Source organism: Diaporthe amygdali, assembly GCF_026229845.1.
Source record: "Diaporthe amygdali strain CAA958 chromosome Unknown NODE_20_length_815715_cov_65_842320, whole genome shotgun sequence".
NCBI classification, from domain to species: Eukaryota; Fungi; Ascomycota; class Sordariomycetes; order Diaporthales; family Diaporthaceae; genus Diaporthe; species Diaporthe amygdali.
The window spans coordinates 710,254-734,974 of NW_026517040.1; the positions used below are offsets into that span (position 1 = coordinate 710,254).

Here is a 24,721-nt window from a genome sequence, read left to right on the forward strand (position 1 = left end):
TAAGTGCAGGGAGAACAAGGCACCCAAACTTCATTGAATAGCATTCTTAGGCAACCTGCTTCTCGAGGCGCTGTTCAACTACACCCTCCTTGATCTCGCCCATCTCACCAATCTCGCCCATGGACGGTGTCCAATGGAGCATGATCTTGTCGCCGGTGAATAACTTGTCAATTTGCTCCAAGGTCAGGTTTTGTGTTTCTGGATAGAAGAAGTAGATTAAGGGCAAGAAGCAGAAGTTAAAGACTAGAAGATGGTCAGTTGTGGTTCCTGTAAAGGCGGGCTTGCCCCTTCGGACATGAATATACATACCGCAGAAGTAGATATACGTGCGGTAACCGATGTTGCCGATACTGACTGGGGTGATTTCAACAACAAGGAAGGTGAAGATCCAATTGGATGCTGACGCAAGGGCGGCAGCTCTCTGACGGATTGCTAGGGGTGCATATTCGGCAGGAACTGTGTTGAAGAGTTAGATTTTGGGGACATCAGGGTGGCGTAGGACGAGAGACCCGAGGAAGGACTTACGCAACCAGGGAATAGCCAGTAAACCGATCGCGAAAAAGAAGTTGAATGCGAACAGCATCACTGACGCTACTATACCCGCGGAAGCTGAGCCGTCAGACACGGTCCCGGCTAGTATTGCCATACAGCAGCCTTGTCCAGCAGCTGCGAACAGCATCAGCTTCCGCCGGCCCAGCCTGTCAATGACCCAGATCGGTATCAGCGAACTGAGGAAGTAGGCAACACCGTTAAATCCTGCCAGCAACATAGACATGTTGTGAGTGAGTCCGACGGACTGCTGAACTGTTCGCGTCTGTTAGCAAATATGTCTTGGGTAAAGCATGCGTTCATAGCCATGGTACGACGGTACATAGCCACTGAGCATCGTACAAGCTCTCAGTGTACGAGTATATGTGGCAAATACATAGAAACATTAGAGGGCGCGGTTTTCTTACAGATTACAGGGGCATAGTATGTGATCAAGTTGATTCCGCTGAGTAACAAAATTAGCGAGTGTGTAAATTTTGCGAAAGCTAGGCCCGCCACAAGACCTCCGAGGCAAAGTATCAGGAGCGCTCATGGCTTCGTGCCATGTTGCCTGGGAACCCTGGGGCGGGCACAAAGAAATCGAAAGGTGGAGGTCATTGACATACGATAATTGTTGCATGAATTGACCGCCGATACCCAACATCGTTCGGTAAAAAAACTTCTGTGGCCCATTCTTGAGCAGCGCTTTGTACGAGCTACCGTGAGCGGCTTCCCTCTCCTCGTCAATTGCGTGTTGAATTTCCGCCATTTCTCTGTTGACAAAGTCTTCGTCTGGCTTCTTGTTGGGGAGAAGGGCTAAGAGAATGTTGCGTGCGTCATCGTGGCGGTCTTGAGCGATAAGCTGTAATTTCCCAGGGTATTGATTAGCTTGAAGTATTCCAGAGTCGAAAAACCAGGTCGAGTACGCACCCATCGTGGAGACTCGGGTAGGACCAGCATCAAGGCAATTGTGAGAACAGCGAACAGGCATTGCAAAGCCAATGGGAAGCGGAACTGCGAGTGGTTGTCAACGTATGACATTCCATCTATTCGGAGACCACGGTCAGCGATGTACAAAGCAAGATTCAACTATTGGGACAAAGGGTAAAAAACTTGCAGTCCACCCAGTACGCCGTCATAACACCAAAGATATTGATGGCAAGCTCTATGCTAAGCTACATTGTGTTAGATGAATACTCATGGATAATCGATATACATGCTGGTTATATAACTTACCCCTTTACCACGCTTGTCCGCTTGCATCAACTCAGAATGCCACACAGCTTCCCAGAGTGTTAGCCTACTCAGCTATGCACAGTAAAGATGATAGGAAAAGTAGAAGCCACCTCAACGTGGAATGGACTTACGAATAGTACTGGTGTTCATGCCATTTCCGAGACCGGCCACAATGCGCCCAACAATGAGATGCGGGATCGAGTATGCCGAGGCCTGCAGAGCTCCACCGACGCAGAGTATCAAACACCCAATCAATATTGTCATCCGGCGACCGAGCTTCTCTCCGAAAACGAGTGCGAGGATGGAGCCGAAGAAGCAACCGATCTCGTAGATGGCGACGACGGTGCCCTGGAGGGATGCACTGCCATGAGAGCCTTCGTTGGTGTCGATCTCGGGGAACTGGGCTGTGAAGGCTGAGCCCGTCAACAGCCCTGACATAACACCCTGGTCATATCCGACTATTTGCACACATAGTTGAAGTCAGCAATTGCTCGTCCGTGAAGTACCTGACAGCCTCATGTGACAAAATTGTCTCGATCTCCTTGTGCTTGTACTTATGACTGGACCAACCAGAGGGAGGTGAGATGACAAGACATCAAGGATAACTTCACATACACAGAAGGAAGCCGGAGCCGGCTGCGGCAGTGATTGCCCAATGCAACGGGCGGCCTGTGAGGATTGTCATGTTGATAGAGTTGATGCACAAGAAATGAAGGCGATAACAATGTCGGAGTCAAGGATACGATTGTAGTTATATACTTTTCTGGTCAGCCCACAGCTTAGCCTGTGTCATTACCACGCAACCATATGCACCTCCTGGATACCCCAGCTGTGCGTAAATAACCTGGGGATCGTGGGGGATAACGCGAACCAAATTGTTTCCCTCAACACTTGGCTCCGAATTCTAATTAGGTTCCTGAAATGCCCGGGGGAAAAAGCTGCACCCTATGTTTGATGACGACGGTGTATCCATCATGTTGGGCAGATTTTCTGTCTCGGTGCAACCTTGAATCCAAGGGAGGCATGGGTGTTTGATCCGCTGCCGCAAGGTCCACTGCCGGTTTTCCTGGGGTCCCCGTAAAAAGTTTTCTGGGGAAGAGGAGGCCCATGCCCACCGGGCAGAGTCATGCAAGGCGCGCTTCGACTTTCCTAGTTGACCATTGGGGTATGGCCGTCACCGAGCGGGGAGCATACTCGTTCCCGTTTTGAGAGAGGCAGAATCTTTTCCCACGTGCTTGCATTGATTGACTTCATTAGACACGAATCCCTGAAGCCCATGCGGTTGCCGATATGCGGCTCTTGAGAGATTTTTGAGAGGCAGCGTGAAGCGACAATGATCCATTGTTGAGTCCCACTGCTAAGCATGTCAAAATGTATTCAGACGGAGCAAATGGTTAGACCTACGATTTTAGGAACGGACAGAGTCCGAGTGCCCCAACCTTCGTGGCGAAAGCCGTGGTTGACTCTGACTTGACGATTGCTTCTAGAAAAACGCTTGCCTCCTGCTGTCCTTTCTTATGATAATCTATTCTCTTTTCCCCCATCGTCCTTTGGTCCAACTTAGATTGCCGTCACTCCATTTTCGTTTTAGATCCCGTCACCTTCAAATCTTCGAATCATAATTCCTCTCATCACTTTAATTCACCTTTCAAAATTCACAAGTCTCGTTGAACCTCATAGATTCGTAGACCATGGGTGAACAGATTGCCGACCTCAAGCTTCCAGCGGACGTCCCAGAGTCCAGAGTGACGCCGGCAAACGTCTCACACTCAGCTTTGTTCTCGCTGAGCAATAAGACAATCGCCATCACCGGTGGCGGTCGCGGCGTGGGGATTACACTTGCTGCAGCTGTTCTTGAGGCCGGCGGTAATGTCGCTTGCCTAGACATCCTCGAAGCCCCGGCCGCGGAAGAGTGGGCCGCGATCGAGAAGACAGCCAAAGAATCTGGGCTCAAGCTCTCCTACCGTCGGGTCGACATCACGGACGAGGAGAACCTCTCGCAGATCCTCAGTGAGATAGAGAAGGAGGGCGAGGAATCGGGTGCTCCATTTTATGGCACGATTGCGTGTGCCGGTATCCAACAAAAAACCCCGGCTGTCGACTATCCCAAGGCCGATTTTGAGCGCATGCTCAACGTCAATGTCACCGGCACCTTCCTCACTGCGAAACACACGGCGAGGATATTGATCAAGAACGGCATAAAGGGCAGCATTGTAATGATTGCCTCCATGTCTGGTGACATTGCAAACCGCGTAAGTCTTGCGCGCACTTATCATATTCAACCGGACCCTTTGTCCACCTTTTTAGGCCTGATTATGTTCTGACACAAGACTGACGTCTTCCTCCAGGGATTGACATGTTCTGCCTACAACAGCAGCAAAGCAGCAGTACAGCAATTGTGCCGGTCAGTGGCGCAAGAATGGGGCCAATATGGCATCAGGGTGAACACTTTGTCGCCAGGGTACATAAGAACTGCCATGACAGACGCGCTTTTAGCCACGAACCCAGACTTGGAGAAGATCTGGATGGCCGGTGCGCTGCTCGGAAGGCTTGGAGCTCCTGAAGACTTCAAGGCCCCTGCTGTGTTTCTCTTGTCGCCGGGAAGTTCGTTTATGACTGGAGCTGACCTCAGAGTAGATGGAGGTCACTGTGCCTCAGCATAGGTAGGGTATCAGGAAAATACCAAACCAATTTTGTGAACATTTCACCCTCCATCGAGGTCTCCCCAGAATGTTCTGAGGTCATCAGCTCGCCACTTAGCGCCCCAGCCAGTCTCTTTCTCGATGAGCTCATACGTCTTGAGGATTGCACGGTGCTCGGATGGGTTGGACATGATGCGGCCTGCAATCCACAGGGGCTGTATGCAGTTGGTCCAGCAGGCGTGATCGGTGTTCGATATCGAGATGGCACAGATCCTACGGGCATGCCAGAGCATGGACCGAGTTCCATGTGGTAGCTTTATGCCTCGAGGGATCCTTTGCAGCATGAGAAGCGCCGCCGTGTGATACATTTGGTTGCCAGAAATAGCGGAGGGGTTGGAGAACAAGAGGATAGGAAAGGGGCGTTCAGGCTCAGTCTCTAATTGTGGCAGATCGAGAACAGGTCGCATCTCTGGCGGCCGGAAATGGTACCAGTCGCTGAGACGCGAAAAAAGACTGCTCCAGCGCCTACTGAAATCTTCGCGGCTCCCTGTGCTGCTGACAAATAGGTCCATGGCTTCGGCACAGAGGTGGACGATATAATTGGCATACATGTCGAAGCCGGCAGCGCTGTAAGCAATCCGTATGCTGTCATCGGCAGCTGGCTTTGGCAACCAACTCTCGATTGGAATGATTGTCCGCTCATCTGAGATCAGTGCACCGCATAAATCTTCACACCGAGACAAGTTGGTGAGCAGCCCGACTTGCGATGGAACATGTTGGGGGTAGGAAATCGGGGAGACTTACCCATGCGTGCAAAGCACCAGAAAAGGGCTTGCTCCAATCCCCCAGAAAAGCCATTGATGCCCAGTGATAGAATCAGACTGGCGGAACCATCGAGATGTCGACGCCACATTTTTGGAGAGCCTGGGATCAAATCAGCTCTGAGATCGGGAAGAAAAAGTGGACTGGCGCCTCTGCAACTTACAGCTCATCATCTCAAGAACACAAAGCACAACACACGACGCCACGACCGTAGTCGTCCTTGTCTGCAGCTGCGGAACGAGCTGATGGATAGCTTCCTGGTACAGTCCTAGACTCGTTGCAGGCCGGTTCGGAAATTTGCGTTCCAACTGCCGAGCAGAGAGTGCAAGCATGGAGAACCTCAAGTGAGGGTGTTCACGTGCCAATGGTGGCAAGACGCGAACAAATCGGCGATGGTTGTCAAACTTGTCAAGCTAAGCAGGATGTCAGCCAAGAAAACGATTCGTCCGCTGGGGCCAATGGTTGGTATGCAAGGCATACTTACCCACGGACCGATTTCATCTACCCAGTTCTTCCACAACTCAAATTCTTCTTGTTGTGACAGCTCGCTGAGTCTAGGCGTTGGTCGGGATAAAGCTACATCCTCTAACGGTGATACCGTCTCCGACGTATGAACGTTCAGCGATAAATTTTCCTCGACGGACTGGCCTTCAGCTCGGATCGTCGTGTGCGCAGTCTCTGGGGACTCTGGTGTTCCACATCGACTTGGGAAAGCAGAGCGCGCTGCGTTGAAGGTATGACTCCTCAAAGCAGAGTGGAATTCCAGGTATGCTGAACCAGGCAAGAATATACCATCGTGCGACATGCCCTCGGAACCTGGACTAGCAATGCTCGGATTGCTGCTGTGGTTTGTCGGGTGCAACAACGCACTTTGAGAAGCATGGACATCAGGAGGCACCCCTGAGGCTGAGCATCCTAGGTCGAGCAGTTGGGCAGCTGCGGACTGAATCATATCGTACGAATGCGGCGACAAAATACTCCCTGATCTCTCGAGGTTTGGAAGATAACCTGGGGCCGGTGTGACAGGAGCTGATGCAGGATCGGTAGCCGGCCCGGAGCTACCAGCAGCGGTCAGCGAGACCACGTCGTCTCGCTGACCTGAAATTGTGGAAGCCGTACTGTCTTTTGAAGATTTTGGGGATCCACGCGGTTGTTGATCTTTCAGGTCCTGCTGGTCTGGCGCCTTGTGAGATTGGCCTGCGACAGTACCGCCGTTTGTGGACACATTGGGCTCGTTCCAGTAGTCTCGGATGACCTCGCTCGTCACGTCAATAATCTAGCACAATTAGAATACAGAACATCATGAGTACGTTTCGACGACGTCTTACTTCAACATCCCCGCAACCTTGGGTCTTCGCCGTCTCCAGCATGGACGGATGGGTGGCGGGAATAGATTCGACATGCTCAGGACGAAACACCAACCGCACACCCCATTCACACGGTAGCCCCCTCAGCGAGCACTCCTTACAAGCCGGTCTTTGCTCATCGCCTATTCGCCATGGTACATGATTAGAGAAAATTACCACGGCGTATAGGTATCGGTCTGGTACGTCCACTCTATGCCAGCAACCCAGCACCTTAGAGTGGTGATAACCTGGCCGCGATGGGCTACTCACATTTCTTGCGCTTGCGCCTGCAGTTCCAGCACCCGGTTCGCGTTCGGATGTGTTTAGTCCTTGGATTGCGACGAGCAGTCTGGGCCGGACGAAGATCGCGGGTCCGTCGGCTTCCCTCTCGGGGGGAGGCCGAGGCGCTGTCGTCGGTCATTGTCGCCTGCGGGATCGATCTGCTTGAATGCAGTCTACGGAGTGACTTTCAAGACGGGAGTGGCTTCGAAAGCCTCCCATCGTGTGCAACGAAGGTGCCCGACCCGTGACGTCGAGTAAGGTACGTTACAGTGGGCTTTGCACTGTCACGATGAATCGCCAACGTTCCCGCCAGCTGGCCAGCTTGGTGAGCCACCTGGTCAACGGCCGTATATTTGCTTAAGATAGAAGTCTCGGAAAGGATCAAGATGGTCGGAAAATATCCCGCCCGGCTTGCCTGTTCCGTCGGGTTGATTCGATGTTGGGGCCGCATGACAGAACCGCTCTACGTTGCCATGGATGGGGTCGCAATGGAAAGACTATGGGGTTGGTGGGGTGCCCGGGGTCATGACTCTCCTCCACTCGAGAGCATACTAGGCGATTGAGGAAGTTCGTAGCGCTTCCAGTGGCGCTTCGGCTTTCCTAAAATGAAGACTAGGCAGTCTGAGACATCCGACGAGGCATCGTCATGGTTCTTCTCCAACACCACTTGGCCACTCCCAAAAGAAACAGAGAATAGACGAGGGGGAATATAGAGCATGATATATGAACGATGGTCTTTACCATGGCCGACCAAGTGATCCCGCTCTTGTCACGGACAAAGTCCATATCCCTCGTGCTCCAACATCTCCACAATGGCTCCTTCAGCAGTAGCAGTCCCCACAGACACGGTCTCCCATCTGCCGTTGAAACTCTCACCAAACGGTGAGAACACAAAGGGAGACTATGCCAGCATTTCGACGCTTGAGCTCAAAGATGTCACTAAGACCGATTTCGTCCTCAGAACCTTCAGATGTCTCATTGCCGACCTTTGCGAGCAATTCAAGGGCGGCCACCCTGGGTATGTATCTGTTGCGTCTCCGCCTTTTTATGAGTTCTCACTGATGAGCAGTTGCGCACCACAGGAGTGCCATGGGAATGGCAGCCATTGGCGTCGCATTGTGGAAATATGTAATGCGCTACTCACCCGAGAACCCAAACTTCTTCAACCGGGACAGATTCGTTCTCTCAAACGGTGAGTCCCTTGGTCTCTTGACCATGTCTTGATTGCAGAAAATAGATTCTAATGACATCTTCCCCCAGGTCACTGTTGTTTGTGGCAGTATACCTTCCTGCATCTTGTCGGCTTCAAGAACATGACTCTTGACCAGCTCAAGTCCTACCACTCAGATCGGACCGACTCCATCTGCCCAGGACACCCCGAGATCGAACACGAAGGCATCGAGGTGACGACAGGACCGCTTGGCCAGGGCATCGCGAACGCTGTGGGGATGGCTATAGCCACCAAGCAGCTGGCAGCCACATACAACAAGCCCGGCTTCCCCGTCGTAGACAACACGACATGGTGTATGATCGGCGACGCATGCCTGCAGGAGGGCGTCGGGCTGGAGGCCATCTCGCTAGCCGGCCACTTTAGGCTGAACAACCTCGTCGTGATCTACGACAACAACCAGATCACCTGTGACGGCTCGGTTGACCTGACCAACACAGAGGACGTCAATGCCAAGATGGTGGCATGTGGCTGGAAGGTGATCGACGTCTTGGACGGCAACCACGACGTCGAGGGCATTGTCTCCGCCCTGGTCGAGGCACGCGCAAGCACAGACAAGCCCGTCTTCATCAACATCCGCACAGTCATCGGAATCGGGAGTAAAGTAGCCGGCGACGCAAAGGCGCACGGTGCCGCTTTCGGCGCTGAAGATGTTGCCAACATCAAGAAGAGCTCGGGTTTCGACCCGGAGAAACATTTTCAGATCTCACAAGAGGTGTACGACTATTTCGGGGAGATCAGAACCAGGGGTCAGAACTTTGAGAAAGAGTGGAACGATCTCGTCTCATCATACGGAGGTTCATATCCAGACTTGGCCAAGGAGTTCGGGTTCCGTGTTCGCGGAGAGTTCCCAGAGGATTGGACGAAGCTCATTCCCAAGAAAGAAGATTTCCCAACGACACCGACAGCGTCAAGAAAGTCGGCAGGACTTGTTTGCAACCCATTGGCTGCGAAGTTGAACAACTTCATGGTGGGAACAGCAGACTTGAGCCCTTCAGTCAACATGATCTGGAAGGGCAAGACAGACTTCCAACATGTAAGCACCCCAGTTCTCCAATCTCCCTTGCTCCACTAACCTCGCTCTCTTCAGCCTGACCTCCGGCCTACATGCGGCATCACCGGCGACTACTCGGGCCGTTACATCCACTGGGGCGTCCGCGAGCACGCCATGGCAGCCATCTCCAACGGCCTAGCCGCTTACAACAAGGGCACCATCCTCCCGGTGACATCGTCCTTCTTCATCTTCTACATCTACGCGGCGCCAGGGATCCGCATGGGCGCGCTGCAGCGCCTGCAGGAGATCCACATCGCGACGCACGACAGCATCGGCACGGGCGAGGACGGGCCGACGCACCAGCCCGTCGAGCTGGCGGCGCTGTACCGCGCGATGCCGAACCTGCTGTACATCCGGCCGTGCGACAGCGAGGAGGTGGCGGGCGCCTTCGTGGCGGCGCTGTCGGCGCGCGACACGCCCTCCATCATCTCGCTCTCGCGCCAGAACCTCGAGCAGTACCCGCAGCACTCGTCGCGCGACGGCGTCCAGCGCGGCGCCTACGCGTTCATCGAGGACGACGCCGCCGACGTCACGCTGATCGGCGTCGGCGCCGAGATGGTCTTCGCCGTCCGCGCGCGCGACGTGCTCCGCGAGAAGCACGGCCTGCGCGCCCGCGTCGTCAGCTTCCCGTGCCAGCGCCTGTTCGACGCCCAGCCGCGCGAGTACCGGGCCGAGGTGCTGCGGTACCGCGGCGCCGCCGCCCCGCCGCGCGTCGTCGTCGAGGCGTACGCCGCCAACGGCTGGGAGCGCTACGCCGACGCTGGCTACTCGATGAGCTCCTTCGGCCACTCGCTGCCCGGCGCCGCCGCCTACAAGTACTTTGGCTACGACCCGGAGCTGATCGCGTCGCGGGTCGCCGGTTTTGTCGGGGAGTGGAAGAAGGGAGGTCCGGACGAGTTCCGTGGCGAGTTTAGGGATTTGAACGTCGGCGCAGCGGACCACTAGATGCTGAGTCTGCAATGTAAAAATCAAATCTAAATTAGTAATGTCAGCAATGCACATCTGAGACGAGATATGCGTGTAATGAGCAAAAACTTTGTCTTCGGGTGCTCTGCCCATGCTTGAATTACTGTAAGAACGGGCTACTGTTTTAAAAAGTTGCAAATTTGTGAAGTTGGCCCTGAGGATTTCATATTGAAGACGCAGTCTGAGCGAGAGTTGGTCTGAACAAAAATCAGCCAAGGTTGGTTAAATGTAGGTGAGCGTGGTCTTCGGTCGGCTGCTGCGGAATTTGAGAATGGCACGTCCTGCAAAAAGCAGTCGGAGAGTTCTTTTGAGAAATGAATTGCACTGGTATCTAAAATGAACCCAAAAAAGTGGTCTATCCAACCGAACCCGCAAGCTCGCGTTCTCCAGAAAAGTGTCAGGGATATTTCCAGCCCGTGAAAACCCGTCTTCAATGTTTTTCAATGTGGGAATCATGAAACGATGAAACGCCGCTGTCGAAGAAGTTCTTCCAGACCTCGAACCTAATCAATGGCATAGCCGGGATGAATCGAACAAGAACAACAAAGAAAGCTGCAGAACGCCAGGAACAAGCTCACCCAAAGCCATAGAAGAGCTTAACGGCCACCATAGTCACTAGCATAACCAATTTCGCCAAAGCCCTCAGTCATCCCCCCAGGGCCGAATCCAGTCCCTGGTCCAGAAACATAGCCGTCATCATTCTCATTCTCAAGGTCAGAAGCATCAAAGCTCGACCGACCGCTCAGATCATCTCCCATGTCGCTCACGTCGCCCTGCATGTTTGCTGCTCCCCAGTCCATGTTTGCAAGCGCTGGGTATTGCGCCAACAGCGCCTGTGGAAGCATGTATCCTCCTGAAGCTGGGTAACCTTGATTGTCAAGGGCAGGCGGTGCCATGAGACCGCCCATAGCCATCTGCTGCTGTTGCGCTGCGGCAGCTTGTTGCGCCGCGAGTCGCTGCTCGCCCCATTGTCGTTGTCGCTCAATCATTTCCTCGTCAAGGAGTGGTTTGATGCAGATGCGACCAGCTTCGGAGCGGAAATGTCGTCCAAGCGCGTCAGCACGGGCAAAGCGCCTACCACAGCCCCACTGTCCGCCAGCCTTGAGGTCACCCTTGCATACGAATTTCTTCTCCCCGGAATGGAGACCTTCGTGGCGCTTCCGGTCATGTTGTCGTGCGAAAGCTTTGCCACAGACGGTGCACACGAAAGGCCGCTCGTCTGTGTGAGTGCGAAGATGAGAGCGCAGATTGTAGGCACGGGTGAAACGTTTGGGACAAAGTGAGCATTGGAATGTTGCAGGGTGTTTCTGCACGCGCTTGGGTCCCCCTGACGTGTCTGCGTTGCTCTCACCCTCCACAAGGCGAAGCGCAATCACGTTGTTAGGCACAGCAGATGTTGATTGACGTCTTCTACTAGGAGAAGCAGACTGCTGACGGTCAAGAGGCGAGAGAGACCGAGATGAATCATCCCTGTTAGGGGACAGTGTAGCACTGAGATGAGGAGATGCTGAGCCCCCTTGTGTCTGCCGGTAAGCACCACTGTTGTAGGGATCAGTGACAGCCCTGGGTCTGGCACGCTGGCGACCTGTGTCCGTGTGAGCACTAGAGTTCCGCAAAGGGTAGTACCGCAAGACTTACCTCGTTCTGGGGGTGTCAGAGCATCCGTATCCATTGACGACCTGCCGTCAAAGTTGCTCCGCACTGGTGGTGGGGCATAATCGATGTTGATGGTAGGAGCGGCTAGCTGAGGCATACTTTGAGCTGCCTCGCTCGGGGCACTGGTCTGTTGGAGTTGGGGGAAAGCCTCAGGGGCCTGCAGGCCGTACTGAGGGGGCGGAGCACCGACGAAGCCATTGCTTCCCAGGGTGAAGTTGTGTTGAGTGACGTCGGCCATTTGCTGCTGAGGCAGTATTCTAGGGGAGATGGCAGGACTATGAGACGGACTACGGCCCCTGTCAGAAATGGTGAAGCTACCAATACCGTGGAGCTCCTGAAGTACGGCGGGGTCCTGAGGGCGTTGCATAGGGGAATGACTCGGGTCCATATGCTCGAAGCTGTCGTTGGCGATCAGGTTCGGCGAGTGGCCGACAGACGACACGTCGGAGTATTCAGAAGGGCTTCTCCTGTGTGATTGAAATTGAGGAACGTTGCTCCAGTCCTGGCCGGGAAGCAAGGCAGCCTCAACGCCAAGGGATGCGTTGCGCGAATGACCCCTCGGACGCTGCGCAAATTGATTCTGGTTGAAGTTGGGAGAGTGATGAGCTGACGTTGGTTCCTGGTTCAGTAGGTGAGGTGGTGTGGGGCTGTGGTGTGGTTGCGCCGATGCCATGCTGTTGTCCGGACCGCCAAGGGCCGGGTTAAGTCCCGGGTCGCCGGCGAATAGGGAAGTACCGTACTGTTGCTCTCCTGTTGTAGAGGGGAAGATGGTGAAGTCGTCCTGAAAGTTGTTTGATAGAGTGTGCTGGGGTACTTGTTGTTGCTGTTGCTGCTGCTGCTGTGCAAACGAGGAGAGGTCGTTGGTTCCCTCCAGCTGTGCTGTGAAGCTCTGAAACGACGGGTCACCCGAGAAGGACTGGCCCTGTTGAGGGTCAAGGAAGTTGCTGCCGTTATAGGTGGAGTAGTCCGAGGTGCCGGCGGCAAAGGGCTGTGCTTGAGATTCCAAATCAATACCTAGGCCGATGTTTGAGGCTTCAGCAGGGTATGGTCGGGCGGGTGAAGGAGAGTGGCTTTGATTTATATGAGGCTGTTGCTGATGTGCGGCAGCAGAAGGGGAACGACCCCTTCCCTGCTGTTGGTCCATGGTGATGTATGTGTATGATATGTACTTCGGGACACGGCTCCCGGTCCACCAGGGGAACTTGAACCCCAGAGCCCTGTGGCACTGGAAAGCTTGGGGTAAAAGAGTGGAAAGTAGGTTAGGTTAGGTCAGGTTGCTTGTTGTTTCCGTCTTTAGAACAACAGGTATCTGGCAAGGCAGTTTCCGGGTCAGCCTGCGAGACTCGGTGGCGGAGCAGAGTATTGGGGCTGTGCTGGACGCAAGAGCTGACAACCCACCAGGAAACGGTCCTATCAGGCCCTACCGCCTCAGGATAATGAGACAGTTATTGGCTTTCAGCAACGTAAGGGGCCACCACACAAAAAAACAAAGCGGTAAATGCTGCTGCTCTCTGCCGAACCTTGGAGCACTAGGGGTTGGTGCCTGGATGTCGTGCCCTGGTGATGTGTCCTAGTGCCTGTTGGGCGTACGCAGCCCGTGCCGTACACAGCAAATGCCCTCTCGGTGCAAGTCTCGTCGTCCTGCCAGAGAACCCGGGGTTTTCCCAAACCGTAATGAGTACTCGGAGGAAAGGAATATTGCAGACAGTGAATGTCTGCGAGCCTTTGATCTGGGGGTATGCGCCTTCTTTGTCTATGATGCTGCAGTGCTGTGTCACTGGTCGCGACGTGGTTCCTGCGGCTTACTCTGCGATCTATGGTCTTGGTCTGCAGTCAGAATCTCGAGCACGTCTTGCCAGCCTTTTCAAGCTGGCCTCGGAGGTGGAATGCGCTCAGTGGTGTCTTGTAGGCGGGTATGAGGCTGGTGTCTCACGGCCGTGTCCCCCACTCGCGTAATCCAGCGACAGCGGGAAGGCTGTGCAGGAACCTAGGGTAGATTGCCCCGGACTCAGGACCATCGGATCGAAACTGACCTCTTTTGATCTTCCAGTACTAGTTTCGGACACAGGATCTACCCCCTTGACTGTCCAGAAAACGATGACGCGACGCCCGCGATGGGTTTTGGAGCTGGGAGTTGGTCCACAGCCCGGCGCGGTCTCGTATTGAACGGCCTTTCAATTCTGCCCCTCAATGTGTCGCGCGAGACTCGAGAGGAGGCCTGATACCGACTGTCGACGCAAGGACTGATACGAACGAGGACCTCGAAGGTCAATACGGTCGGAATTTGGAAGGAATGACGAGGGAACAGGTTGCGCGCGACGATGCGACGATGCGACGATGCGACGATGCGACGATGCGACGATGCGACAGAGAGGTTGTCGGTGGGAAGGCTGGCGCTTAGATCGAGGGGGACTGACGCCCAAGTTGGCCGGGTCGGATTGGTCTGGCGAGACTGAGGGCGGTCGTGTCGTTCCAAGAGCCACAAGTCTGTAGACGTGATGGGTCGTACGGGCACGTTATCTCATCGAGGCCTGGTTTATCGTGTACAGTGCAAGGCAGCATTGGATGCTGGGGAGAGTGGTGAAGAGTCGCGAACTGGTGGCAGGATGACAGCTGAACTGAGACCACCGAGTGGAGGAAACCCCGAGCCGGGGGACTGGTGCTGCACTGGGGCCCGTTGACGGACTACCTAGTCACCTAGTCTACTAGACTGCCCAGGACTGAGGCTGCTGGAGGCTACTGTAGGTTTACTGTGCGACCCAAGAACCCCTCCATCTCCACACCCAAGAGCCCCCAAGAGATTGCTATAGAATGGGATTCTCGTCCGGGTGGGCGCTTGGCCGGTCTCCTACGCACTGTGCTGCCTAACAGGCCACAGCCAGGATGTTGAGGCCCGCTGTCAGCCTCAACTGCTTCTAAGCACAGTGCAGGGAAGCTATGATGGAGTCGCAAACAGGGCCCTCAGGCAGACCGGAAACCGGAGTCGGGGACAAGAGGAAGCTACAGCAATTAACTGATGGGCCCATCCACCCGCGCATGGCAACAGAAGGTACAGCTTGGAGGGGCTCTCTCCATTCTCTATGACAGCACAACACAAAGACAATGCGACACAACACCGCACAGCACAGCACAGCACAGCACAGCTCAACGCAGAACAGAACAACGCTAACCATTGACATCTCGCTTTCGTATTTCCTATTCCACCCGTTAAAGACCGGGTCGATGTACAGGGGTACGGATGGTAACAATGCTGACTAGGGCTACCACCCAGCACTTTACGTGATGAATGGTTGAGTGCGCCTGGCCTCGCGACTCTGTCCCCTTTTACGTAGTTATACAGTACTCTAAATGACAGCCCACCCGACAAGGCGATTCAGGAGCTGTCAAGGATTTTCTCATGACAGCAGGTGGTATCACTTTGAGTCTCGGCTCGACTCGAGTCCAGGTCGTGGCCAACTATAATGCCTAGCCAAATGGCGACAGGATGTCGTCCGGATCGGAGAGCTCCCGCTGCTGATGAGACAGCCCCACCGTCTGTGACTACACACAAAGTCAGTCAGTGCTCATTGCCCAACCACCGTCAGACAGCGTTTGTGTGTGTGTTCTGCCAAATTTCCAGCATTTTGGTACCGATCTGTCGGGCGTCAAGGGGGAGAGATCGCGTTAGGAATGGGCGCCCTGCTTCTCATGACTCGATCACGACGAGCAATAACAGTTGGCGTGAGAGAGCCCTCATTCACGCAGCCTTCTGCGTACAGAGACGACGCTATGCTCCTCCAATGGGACCTTGGCGTGGTCGCACTACACGATCGCAGCCTTCAGAGTTTCCAGGACGCGTACTATCTAGGGCGACACGGGCGCGGCGCAGGCTTGCGTGGGGCGGAGCAGCACACCGGCACCAGCACAAGCTTGATATTGAACTTTCTTTCCCCCCCTCTCATTGCCGCAAGCCCAGCCCTATCTGATCCGAGGCGTCATGCCATGTCGAGAATCACCTACTGTAGGTACCACAGTATCATCTTGATCGCCCGTGTCTTAGACATGCAGGTTGGATGGCAGACTGGCAGTTAGCCCAAGTCCACCTCGAGCCCACCAACCCCGAGATACCCCTGGGCACCACTAACAAATGTGCCCAGCTGGCTTGCTGCCGCTGCACTGCCCACTGACCACGGGCGGTAATAATGACATGTCTCTGTCACTGTCAACCTTCCCAGGCGCTCGGGCTCCCATGCAGATGAACCTAATCTCATGGCATATGCCATCAGGCCATATGACGATTGAGGCTGTACCCAATCTACCTGAACCACCTCCCATCTCAACAGGGCTGCCCCGGCATACGTGGATTCCATGGGAAAGGGCAATTGCTGTTTTCGAAACAATCAGATGGGGGCCCTCCACCAGGGACAGCGGCGGCGGCGGCAGCAGCAGCAGCAACGATAACATCATCAGCCATAGGTAAGACTCCGGGCACAACAGCCGTCGACACAAGAGATCAGAAAATTATTTCTCCGATATGTCAGCTTCAATCCCCGACCTCATCGCCGGATTCTCACCAACCAAGTGCAAGAGGATACGCAACACTCGCCGTTCACAGCAGCCAGTCCGCCTAAAAGACAGCTCGCCCACGAGCCTGTTTCAACCTTGCCCCCCACCCCTGACCATTCTTGGACGGCGATCGACAGGTGAGCCCTTCCCTGTCCAGCTGGCTTGATGGTGGCAGAGTGGACTTCGATTCTATTTTCGACCCCTCCCAGGTCTAGACTCATTGGCCAAGGCCTGACTTTCCAGCGGCATTCGGGAAGCACAGCACTGGTCAACAAACCGAGAACGACGACACCTCCTGAATGATCTCATCACACCCATCGACATTCGTCCGAACCTGCGTCTCACTGGCTCTGCTTACGGGATCGTCTCCTTGAGCTTATTTTTTTCTTCGTCCGAGGTTTTGCGAATTAAGGGGCAAAGCAGAAGGGCCAGGGCTAGGGCCAGGGGCACTCGCAACTCGCTGTCTCCCTTGAGGATTCCTTACGCGGTTTCGATATTGTTCTTCGTCCTGACGCTTGATCTGTTGGCTTCAGACACATCAACATCGTAGCCACGGGATGATATGTCGCACTGCAACGGCAGCTGGCGAGACAAACGCCCACCCGATCTTGCCACTATGAACACCCCTTCGAGTCCCAGATTCTGCAGGTGAGATCGGTAGGGCTGATTCATACCCTTCTAGAAAGGATGAAAGGCTTCGAAGGATTCCCGGTGGCGGGCTCCTCCAGCGCTTATTGTCCCACGGTGTCCACCTCGCAGCCCACCGGGACGAACAGACGGATTCTACAGGTGTCACGGCCATTTTGCACCTGCTTTCCACACCGTCACGCGCCTGTCTAGATATTCCTGTTGCCTTTTCGAACGCCTCCTGGCTGGATTGAATATGCTCCTCTCTGATTCGCCTCTCTCCCGTCAGACCTTGGTTGTCTTCGCGTGGCCGAGGTGTATAGACCGAGAATTATCACGTCTTCACATGCCAATCGATTAACGACCACCTCCGCGATGCGCACAACTATGCTTACATGAGGGATTTGACATGGATGCTGGCTTGACCGAGTGCCGAAACTGTAAGGCAGTATGCGCATCAGCTGACAGGCAGGGCCATTCCTAGCCTGACGAAAAGGTGTAGCGAGCACAGGGCTCGGATCGTGGCCAGTCTTGATGGCATGTGTCCCAGCGCTATCCGTTAGGGATCGGTCTTTTGCCTGCCTAGTCACTACCCACTCCCAGGTGACCTGCTCTTGATGCCCATCGAGAAGGGTCGTACACGTGCGGCTGCCGGAACGCACCATGACAGTAGGCGTAACGTCTGCCTGCAGATCAGCCGGCCCTGTCAGCCTTGTCTCTCTATTTCGAGAGACCGATCGACCGGTATAGGCAAATGCCCATCTCGTGGCTCAGCCAAGGGACGAATACGCGTGTTCGGGTACCCACGGTGAGTGGTACGGAAGATTCTTGGCGGGTTTTGAGGAGATTGAGTGCATTTCTTGTCTCCTTGACAGAGAATCTATGGGTCTATTGAGGGTATCTTCAGAGTAGAGAATTTTCCAGGACGCCGTCGCTCCTGGCCAGTATGCAAATAAAAATTAATCAACGCCTGCCACCCGATCGCTGTTTTGCTGTCCCTGCACGTGTGTGCCGTCGTTGTTTACAAAACCTCCTCCCTCTCCCACCCCTCAGCCTTGGTCATGGGCATGAGCTTGTGGCCGTCCCTGTAGGTGCTGACAAAGGGGTTCGGATCCTCCGTCTGATTCAGATTGCCGAGCGTGTGGTTGACTCCGCGGTGGGTGGCCTCATCCGCACGGATGTACAGAAGCAGGTCCTTCATCGTCCGTTTGCCCTCCGGCATGTTCCAGTACGTTACAGCAATGTCTGGAACTTTGAATTCTGGGTCTGTCCACTTTGGCAGGCACCCGGCGTCGAGTTCGTGGAGGCATCGCGTGTAGGTGTGGACAGCCTCCTCCTCGAGGTACCCGACAAACCTGTGGCAGATGCGGGGCGAGATGAGATAGCTGAGGAACATGGCGTTGAAGTAGACACCTTGCGCTCCCAGGATGAGGAACTTCATGAACCACCCTGGTTCGCACATCTTCATAAAGGTCTACAGGAAATGGGTCAGCATGTTTGTAGATAAACAACGAATGAGAAGGGCGGGCACAGAGTAGTACATACCAAAAGGTGCATGCGCTCGTTATATGATTCTTCGAGCAGCGTCTCGATCCAGCCGTTGTCCCGCTTCAGGCGCCGGATCGAGTGAAGGTGTCGGAGCATCCCAGCAACCATGCCGGGCACGCCCGCGATGGACTCGAGAAAGATGAAGCGAACGAGCCACTGCGCCTCGGTGAGAGGCTGCTCGGCCACCACTGCTGTGGTAGGGCTCTTCTTGTCCGTCTTTTGATCCTTGCTCAGCCCGTTCACAGCGTCCATCCCCCACCTGCAGACCCTCATCAGGTACCACGCAAATTTATCCCCCAAAGTAACAGGTGGGCGGTGGCCGGGTTCTACCGCCAGCATCTCGGCTTCGGTGGAGCCATGGTGAGGCCAGGCTGGAGGTGTTACCCGGATGTTCTCTGTCTCTTTGGCGGGGAAGAAGTCGCGAAGGGAATTTTTGGGGGTTGATGAGAAATGTCGATACTGGTTGGAGGATAAGGCGCTGGTTGCAGAAAGCCGCAGGCCTACCACCGAGGAGGTAGAGCTGGAGGATACATAGGACTGGAGCAAGGGAGTTACAGCTCGGCTGAGCTGGCTGGCCTGCTTAGGGGAGCAGAGTTTGGTGTTGACCCGTGGGGCGAACATCGAAGTTGATGGTGTGGTTTATAGGTGAGAGTAGAGATTGTCTTCAATATAGGATGACTATTTGTTCAGTCTGCTTTGGGTTGGGTTATAGGAAGTTGTAAGTCCTCAGGCAAACTTGGTCTAAGCCGGGTTTTATATGAAAGGAAGGCAGGTGCAAGTGAATAATATCTCGGGGCGGTTGCCGGCAGGGAATTCCATTCATGATTAGCAAGGGGAAGACCGGAAAGGAAGATTATGCTGAAGGAATAGCAGCGTATCCCAGAAAAGAAACAAGAACGCCATGACCACGTATTCAGGCCGGCTTCACCCATCACAAAGGGGACGAGTAGACGGCGACCCGTAGTAAGCACAAGCCCGCCCGGTCCCAAGCTCTCACATTCCCGGCCTGGCAGTGAGTAAGTAAACCAGCATCCACTGGCTCGAGCCAACCCGCTGTCGCCCGAAGCAAGCTCACCTCCACCAAAATCGATGAGCAAATCCCGATACGGTGGAGTATGTGAGAAGTTTGAGATGAGTCTTTGACAAGTCGATGGGTTTTCGTGGTCAGCTGGCCGTCGTTTTTGTCAGCTTAGACGAATGGAGCCTGGAAATTCTCTGGCCTTGGGGGCCGCTCGGAAGACGCCGGGACAAGCTGTGAGCTGCAAGCGGCTGAGTCCTCCGACGCATTGTTGTCGGGATCTGGCCAATCGAATTACACCGACTTCCCCTGCCGCAGACCCACCTTCAACCTCGCTGGCCGACGCCTCCGTCCGTTAAGGCGTTTGAAGACTTCGGAGATCCCGGAGTACGGGCTCTTTGCAGTGTAGAACTGACGTGCAAACTTCGAACGAGCTTGATCCTGTAGCCGAATAGGCGACTTGCGTGGTCCGCAAGCGCGGCTATTTGATGACTCGCATCGCCATGCCCCTGCTGCTGTTGTCCCCGAGGTGGAGTCCTTCAAGAATATAAGTAATGTTGGCGGCTCTTGTTTCGCTAAAATTTTTGGAAAGACATTTCACCAGGTACGAGAATTAGCTCCGTCGCTATGGGGCTCTGTTAGCATCTAAAGGTAGATGAGAACGACGAAATCTGGCCAAGCACAGACAGGCACGGTCTCAGCCGCCAGGTGAGCCAAAATGATAGACGGTGACACGTAGAGACAATTGTTGAGCACATGAAATAAAAATATGATGATTTCTCTGGAGCGGACAACTGGTCTTAACTCCGCCCGACTTGATGATAGAAGTTTTCGCCTCAGGGAAGACGAACATAATTTGACAATGTTTTTGGCAGCCTAGAAGGAACCTTGCTTGAAGGTGCGTTTGACCTCTGACCCATGATCTACCATCCACGCCGCGATATCATTGCACACATATATGAGTGTGTGGGAGGGGTTTATTGAAAATCAAGGCTCCTGGAACTGTGGACATCACTCTGTATCACTAACATGAGGGAGATCCATGTCGCTTCCCATCTGTTGCGGCTTTTATGATTAGGTAGGAAAAAGTCTGCAGAGTGCAAGCACAGTCGAAATCAGGAGGTCGCAGTCGTGAAGGCATGTGCTGCTAGGCTAGAGCAGGCTCGCAAGTGGAGATGGTAGACACACCAGGGGCTGGAAACACTCAAACACTGGTCAGCTGAACTCGTTTGCTGGTTCTCATTGTCTCCTAAAGGCCCAGGAGGGCCGATACAGGGAATAAACGGAAGTAAACGCAACCTACACGCATTTAATGAACCCGGTAGACGAGTTCAGGACTCGTCCATTCAAGAGAAAGCAGAGACAACGACTATCTTGAAATCAATAAACCATTGGAACAACACTACCACGCTCTCAAAATTTGCAACACGTTATTACGGAAACCCCAGTGGCTTACTTACTTTCAAAGAGGAACTTATCCCATAGGAGGTTATCCTCTATGGAAGGTCATTCTATAAGAGAGTCTCTCAGGGTTGAGGGATCATTTTTGAAGCCCCTTTTTGTGTTCCCTACCCTCCAAAAGTACTGTGACCACAAACCAGCCTAGAACGCCATCACAACCTCGTGATGCCCCCAAGCTGTCCAGGCGACACCATCCCGGCTGCTCACCTCAATTTTGGCCGGATACTGTGATTAGAGGCCGGTAATGAAAATGAGAACAATCGTCTTGCTTCTTCAAAGCTATCTGATTGCCCTCAGCTTTATACCATATCGGATCAGTGATTATAACCAAAACCAACCTGCATGAGGTTGAGGTTGAATGGCTGTATCCATAGAGGGATCTGGACCGGAGTGAAGCAAGGGATGACGAGCCTCGCTTTCAGGGGCCAAGAGAGGACGACCCGGTGGGTGCTTATGTAAACAGTCATCAACGCACCCCGCCAAAACTCTACAACGTACCCCTCCAAATCCTTGGTCCCGCGCCTAAATCGGTCTGTCTTTTTTTCTGGCTTGTGCCCAAACAGTGCCACAATACCAACCCAACCGAGCAGTTGACATTGTCCCTGTTGACCTTCCAAACCCCGAGTTCCGCGATTCTCTTGTACCAACTGATCCACCACACCCAAAATTGTCAAAGCATCTCTATCTGCGACTATTTGATCCATCTTCAACATGGCTGGAAAGTGGGGTGAGTCAGACTCATCCTCCCCTCGCGCACGATGCCCTTGAGCCTCCAGTCTGGTTGCAGCCTTGTTGTTCTGCCGATAGTGCTCCAAACGGCCAGCTTATGGGACGTTGGGGCTCGACTGCACCTAGGATATACGACCCGCCGATTTATCGCCTCTCTCTCGCATCAAGCTGACAGTGTTTCCTGTTGACAGATGACGAAGAGGCTTCCGATGCCTCCAGCTCCCCCGAAGAGACGACCGCAGCTGGACGGCGCAAGTTCGATGACGAGGAAGATGATGACGATGTAGGCTTCCCATCGCCCAGATCAACCTCCCTAATGAATGTCCAACTAATCATTCTACCCACAGGTGCTAGACTCGTGGGACGCGGCCGAGGATTCGGAAGTTGAGCGCGAGAAGGCAAAGAAGGCCGCAGAGGCCAAGGCCAAGGCTGAAGCCGAAGCGAAGGCCAGCAAGAAGTCCAAGACACAGCGCCTGCAGGAGAAGATTGCGGAGCGTCAAAAGCGACAGGAGGAGGACTCGGACTACGAGTCTGACGAGGACGAAGCCACCAAGAGGGCCCGCCTCGCTCAGGCTCAGAAGGAAGCCGACCTCAAGCACGCCGAGGATCTCTTCGGGGGCGACGTTGGTGGTGTCCCTTCTTCTCGCAAGGCAGTCATCAAGGGGTCTACCGTGTCTGATCCCAAGGACCCCAGCAACCTGATCGACTTGTCCAAGATGGCCATTTTCGACCCCAAGACGAAGACGCAATTCGAACAGCTCCGCGAGGTAATGGGACCAATCATCTCTAACAACTCCAAGAAGGCTCACTACACGCTGTTTCTTGTCGAGTTTGCAAAGCAGCTGGCCAAGGACTTGCCCAGCGACCAGATCAAGAAGGTCTCCAGCGCCTTGACGACGCTCAGCAACGAGAAGCTGAAGGAGGAGAAGGCACAGGAGAAGGGCGGCAAGAAGACCAAGGCCGCTAAGACCAAGACCACCCTGGCTATAGCTCGGCCTTCCGCTACCGACACCACTGCCTACGACGACAATGAATTTGGCGATGATGACTTTATGTGAGGCAATCAACACGATACAGCTTTTGTCGCCGGTTCAGCACCGGCACAGGCTGCTGTCCAGCTAGATACCACCCAGATGGGCGCCAGATAGCGAATCTCGCTCGTCGGGCCGTCACTGCTCGGGAGCAGTGCCAGCTCCAACCCCGGGAGCATCGTTCAAGGTCGGTGGACATGCGCGCCCTAGACTCTGGCAAAGAGACGGCGATAGCGTCAAGGGGTGGGGCCCGCGTTGTTGTGGATGGTACAGAGCAGGTTTAGGCAGAAGACATTGGGAGAGACTTTTACAGACTGGCATGGCAATGAGAGCGGCATAGATTACGGGCGCTACTTTGACAACAGAACATTTAATACCGCAGCTGCCCCAGAGAACCCCTCTCCCTCGGAAGTGACCGATCTCAACCGCCGCCATCTATTCTGGGGAGCAAGACTACAGTTTACTATCTGTCTTCTTCCCAGTCTTTATGTTCTTAGAGTGCCCAGTCTTTAAGAAACCGGGATACTGCATGCCCTCATCAAGACCAACGGCCATAGAACCAGGGCTCCTCCAGGATGCCCCGTCGACAACGAGGACGTGTCCGTTCACATAGTTGGCAGCGTCACTGAACAACCACACCGTAGCATCCGCAATGTCGCGGACAGTGCCCCACCTGCCACTCGGGATGGCAAGGGTGGCCGCCTCACTCTGGGCAGCTGTACTGCTCGCGAGCCGCTCTAGGCCCTCAGTGCCATCGATGCCGCCTGGAGAGATAACGTTGGCGCAGACGCCCATGGGGCCGTACTCCAGGGCGACGCTCGCCATGATGCTGTCCACTCCGGCCTTAGCGGCGCTAACATGGGACTGCAGAGGGAGGCCGGTGTAGTGAAAGGTGGCCGAGACGGCCAGGATCCGTCCTCCTGTCCCGACCTGGCCGGCGGGTGGTGGGTTGGGGTTCCGCCCGGCCGACTCTACCAGGTGTTGCGCCGTGGCTTTGACGGTGTTGAACGTGCCGATGGTGTCGATCTCAATGACGGACCTGAAGCCGTTGGGGGACAGGCCGGATATGGGAGCGACAAAGTTGCCCGCTGCGCCGGCGCTTGATATCAAGGACAGTCAGCACAACAGAAGTCTGCGATTGCACGGGATGGCTTGTGGGAGACAGACATTACAAAGTCGATAGCACCCAGCTCCTTTACACAACGATCGGCGGCAGCCTTAAGGCTGTCGAACTGCAAGTCTCGGTTAGTGTATCCGCGGTCACATGGCAGGTATTTGCAGTGGCAGTGAAGGCGACAATGATTGTGACATACGTTTCTGACGTCGACTCCCCCGATACCGATAACCCTGGCGCCCTTGCGGACGGCGGCTATCTCTTTAGCTCCAGCCTCTGTCTTTTCGACATTACGGCCGAGGATGCAAGCGTTTGCGCCGAGATAGACGAGAGCCTTTGTTTGTACCTTGCAGATGGTACCTGCGCCTCCAGTGACGAAGACGACCCTGTCGTCTGGGAAAGTAGCCAGGTCAGTTTCCGGTGTATCCGAAGTGGTTTCAAATGAGCATGCTTACTGAATATTCCCTCCCTATATATACTGCTCAAGAACTCGGAGCGGTCGACAGCCATGATGTCTGATATGTCGAGGCGACTTATAGTCAACGCCAGGCAGATACCCAGGTATTTAAGGGGTCAAGGAAGGCTGTGTAGAAAGGGCTCCTCGTCTTTGCAAGCTCTTGGTCGTATGCCACTGCGAGGAGGAAGACAAGACTGCCGACGAAGAGGTACGTGCAGGATTCGTAGAAGATATACCAGGTAATGCTATTCATCGTTTATTCCTCTGTCGTGTCGTTTGGACCCCGGGGGCTTGGGACGGGACCGCACAGGGCAGCTACAGCGATCCCCGGTCCGAAGTTTGCTGGGCTGGTTCTGCGACGTTGGAGTGGAGTAGGCCTCGGGAAGCTGCTGGGCCTCGGCTCTCCACACAGACACACACGCACAGAGGAG

The 24,721-nt window shown here is 54.4% G+C and overlaps 8 protein-coding genes across 8 annotated transcripts; 3 read left to right on the forward strand and 5 right to left on the reverse strand.

Annotated features, from left to right (window-relative positions):
* Positions 1–46: 46 nt before the first annotated feature.
* Positions 47–2,449, reverse strand: J7T55_012772 (uncharacterized protein; the record flags this gene model as incomplete). Its single annotated transcript, XM_053145433.1, has 10 exons — positions 47–243; positions 310–456; positions 526–804; positions 957–994; positions 1,053–1,390; positions 1,459–1,542; positions 1,653–1,703; positions 1,765–1,811; positions 1,896–2,222; positions 2,380–2,449. 10 exons carry the CDS (start codon positions 2,447–2,449, stop codon positions 47–49), a joined length of 1,578 nt encoding a protein of 525 aa, XP_052992162.1.
* A 1,006-nt stretch (positions 2,450–3,455) lies between these two features.
* On the forward strand, positions 3,456–4,427 carry J7T55_012773 (uncharacterized protein; the record flags this gene model as incomplete). The annotated part of the gene is made up of 2 exons (XM_053145434.1): positions 3,456–4,016; positions 4,113–4,427. 2 exons carry the CDS (start codon positions 3,456–3,458, stop codon positions 4,425–4,427), a joined length of 876 nt encoding a protein of 291 aa, XP_052992163.1.
* A 41-nt stretch (positions 4,428–4,468) lies between these two features.
* J7T55_012774 (uncharacterized protein) lies at positions 4,469–6,598 on the reverse strand (the record flags this gene model as incomplete). The annotated part of the gene is made up of 5 exons (XM_053145435.1): positions 4,469–5,109; positions 5,211–5,330; positions 5,392–5,641; positions 5,713–6,504; positions 6,557–6,598. The coding sequence occupies 5 exons, from the start codon at positions 6,596–6,598 to the stop codon at positions 4,469–4,471; spliced, it is 1,845 nt and encodes a 614-aa protein (XP_052992164.1).
* A 1,070-nt stretch (positions 6,599–7,668) lies between these two features.
* On the forward strand, positions 7,669–10,083 carry J7T55_012775 (uncharacterized protein; the record flags this gene model as incomplete). Its single annotated transcript, XM_053145436.1, has 4 exons — positions 7,669–7,874; positions 7,939–8,048; positions 8,117–9,120; positions 9,175–10,083. 4 exons carry the CDS (start codon positions 7,669–7,671, stop codon positions 10,081–10,083), a joined length of 2,229 nt encoding a protein of 742 aa, XP_052992165.1.
* Positions 10,084–10,700: 617 nt separating this feature from the next.
* On the reverse strand, positions 10,701–12,904 carry J7T55_012776 (transcriptional regulator prz1; the record flags this gene model as incomplete). The annotated part of the gene is made up of 2 exons (XM_053145437.1): positions 10,701–11,689; positions 11,743–12,904. 2 exons carry the CDS (start codon positions 12,902–12,904, stop codon positions 10,701–10,703), a joined length of 2,151 nt encoding a protein of 716 aa, XP_052992166.1.
* A 5,049-nt stretch (positions 12,905–17,953) lies between these two features.
* Positions 17,954–19,101, reverse strand: J7T55_012777 (uncharacterized protein; the record flags this gene model as incomplete). Its single annotated transcript, XM_053145439.1, has 2 exons — positions 17,954–18,406; positions 18,478–19,101. The coding sequence occupies 2 exons, from the start codon at positions 19,099–19,101 to the stop codon at positions 17,954–17,956; spliced, it is 1,077 nt and encodes a 358-aa protein (XP_052992167.1).
* Positions 19,102–21,670: 2,569 nt separating this feature from the next.
* J7T55_012778 (translation initiation factor eif3 subunit) lies at positions 21,671–22,746 on the forward strand (the record flags this gene model as incomplete). The annotated part of the gene is made up of 3 exons (XM_053145440.1): positions 21,671–21,686; positions 21,880–21,971; positions 22,036–22,746. The coding sequence occupies 3 exons, from the start codon at positions 21,671–21,673 to the stop codon at positions 22,744–22,746; spliced, it is 819 nt and encodes a 272-aa protein (XP_052992168.1).
* Positions 22,747–23,172: 426 nt separating this feature from the next.
* Positions 23,173–24,343, reverse strand: J7T55_012779 (uncharacterized protein; the record flags this gene model as incomplete). Its single annotated transcript, XM_053145441.1, has 4 exons — positions 23,173–23,818; positions 23,887–23,951; positions 24,033–24,226; positions 24,289–24,343. 4 exons carry the CDS (start codon positions 24,341–24,343, stop codon positions 23,173–23,175), a joined length of 960 nt encoding a protein of 319 aa, XP_052992169.1.
* Positions 24,344–24,721: the final 378 nt, after the last annotated feature.